The following is a 1903-nucleotide window of genomic DNA, read 5'->3' as shown; positions in this document are numbered from 1 at the left end:
TGGCGGAAGTATTATCAGTATTTGAGTATGTCTCCTTGGCAGCACTCCAGATCTCAGCTGCAGTGCTGTAATACATGAAGTTTTCGCCTGCTTCAGTGGTCATTGAGTTCAGTAGCCATGTCATGACTAAGCTGTTCTCTAGCTTCCACTTTGGGTAATCGGGGTCCTTCTTCTCTGGCTCTTTAGCATCACCAGAGATGTAATCTTCCTTCCCTTTTCCCTGAAGGAAGATCCGGATAGATCTTGCCCATTGGGTGTAGTTTTGGCCATTTAGTTTGTAGCCAGTGATGGGTATAGTGGTGTTTTCGGTCAGACTGGTAACTGTGGAAGTTCCAGCTGCCATTTTAGCTGTCCTATATAATATAATAAATTAATTACAGAATAATCAGTAATAAATGACTTATCCTCAGCCACAGTTTGGAATTCAACAGAGATTATAAATTTATTATTCTTATTTGTGTATTTCGTATGACTTACATGAAAAATGATTCACATAATATTGTGAGATGTGGACTTAAATGCATGTGCATATGAATTTTTGTGTAAAATGTCACCAGGTTGCAGATTTTGGTGTTTCTGCACAATTAACAAGGACTATATCGAGGAGAAAGGTAAACATGTTTCCTCGAGGTTAAACCATTTATCAATTTAACATGGATGGGTTTTTGATATATTTTTTTTTTGTATCTAAATTTAAACTTATATCTGTTATTTCATAATTTACCATCCCACTCTTAACCTCCTCTCAAGAGCACAAAATGACGCCTTTTTCTAATCTATAACCAAATTAATTTATAGACTCACCAAGTGAAAGAAACATGGCGCAAAGTATTTTATGTCTTGGTGTAATGAGTTCAAAAACCTGAATGTCATATTGCTGTCTTTCATGAATAGATATATATTTTTTTTTTGTCATTACTATAATTACTGCATCTAATGCTTTTTGCAACATAAAATATGTGGAGATCTAAATCAGTACTTCTTATCTTTGACTGGATATTCTTAATGAGTGATGCTAAACAGTACGAGGCATAGTTTAACGAAATGCAAGAATGTCCATTTGTCTTTTTATTGGTGGCCAGTTAAAAACTCCGTTTTTGTTGGAAATCATGGGAGGTAGTGGGTGTAATTTATGTTTTAAAAACTATTCTTCAGTTTCGTCAAATTAGTATTATCCTTCTAATATATTTGATAACAACAGACATTTGTAGGAACACCATTCTGGATGGCGCCTGAGGTTATTCAGAACACAGATGGATATAATGAGAAGGTTGTGATATAGTATTCTACATCTCTTTTGTTATGTTATTCTTTGGTTCTGTGCTTCCATCTTTATTTTGTCACTATTCCCTAAATTTATTTTTGACCCTTAGAATAATCTCTGCAATTCTGTTTACGCAGGCAGATATCTGGTCTCTAGGAATCACTGCAATTGAGATGGCAAAGGGGGAGCCTCCACTTGCTGATCTTCACCCCATGAGAGTGCTTTTCATCATACCTCGAGAAAATCCTCCACAGGTTGTGTTCTTTAATACATCAGAAATCAATATTTCTAGTTTTGAACTATCTGAAGTCAACAAAACTTTCGAAGTGGAGATGTTTGGACATGTTTCTATTTTTATCTCTTGTTTCACTCTGTATACTCTTATAAAGATTTTTGCAATTTGTTGTTTTGCTATTTCTTGTATAAATATTTGAAAACACAAAGCAAAGTGAAAACAAGAAATTTTATAATTATTAGTGAAAACAGGAAATGAACCAAAATATGTTTTCTCAAACCAAATAGATCCTTATTTTTTAGTATAAATGGTTGACATTTAATCTCTTTTTCTGCAGCTAGATGACCATTTTTCTCGCCCCATGAAAGAGTTCGTTTCATCATGTTTGAAGAAGGTTCCTGCTG

General features: G+C 34.4%; 1 protein-coding gene across 6 annotated transcripts in view; it reads left to right on the top strand.

Annotated features, from left to right (window-relative positions):
* LOC101499625 (uncharacterized) overlaps window positions 1-1903 on the top strand; it is a 16631-nt gene that overhangs the window by 9974 nt on the left and 4754 nt on the right. For all 6 annotated transcript variants that reach the window (XM_073365228.1, XM_073365215.1, XM_004488684.3 and 3 more), the window contains exons 8-11: window positions 558-611; window positions 1202-1270; window positions 1402-1518; window positions 1837-1903. In XM_073365228.1, the coding sequence (XP_073221329.1) occupies window positions 558-611; window positions 1202-1270; window positions 1402-1518; window positions 1837-1903 (307 nt within the window). The remainder of the gene's footprint in view (window positions 1-557; window positions 612-1201; window positions 1271-1401; window positions 1519-1836) is intronic.

Source organism: Cicer arietinum, chromosome 1, assembly GCF_000331145.2.
Source record: "Cicer arietinum cultivar CDC Frontier isolate Library 1 chromosome 1, Cicar.CDCFrontier_v2.0, whole genome shotgun sequence".
Classification (NCBI taxonomy): domain Eukaryota; kingdom Viridiplantae; phylum Streptophyta; class Magnoliopsida; order Fabales; family Fabaceae; genus Cicer; species Cicer arietinum.
Note: the sequence above shows the minus strand (reverse complement) of the source record. Positions and strands in the feature narration are given on the sequence as shown.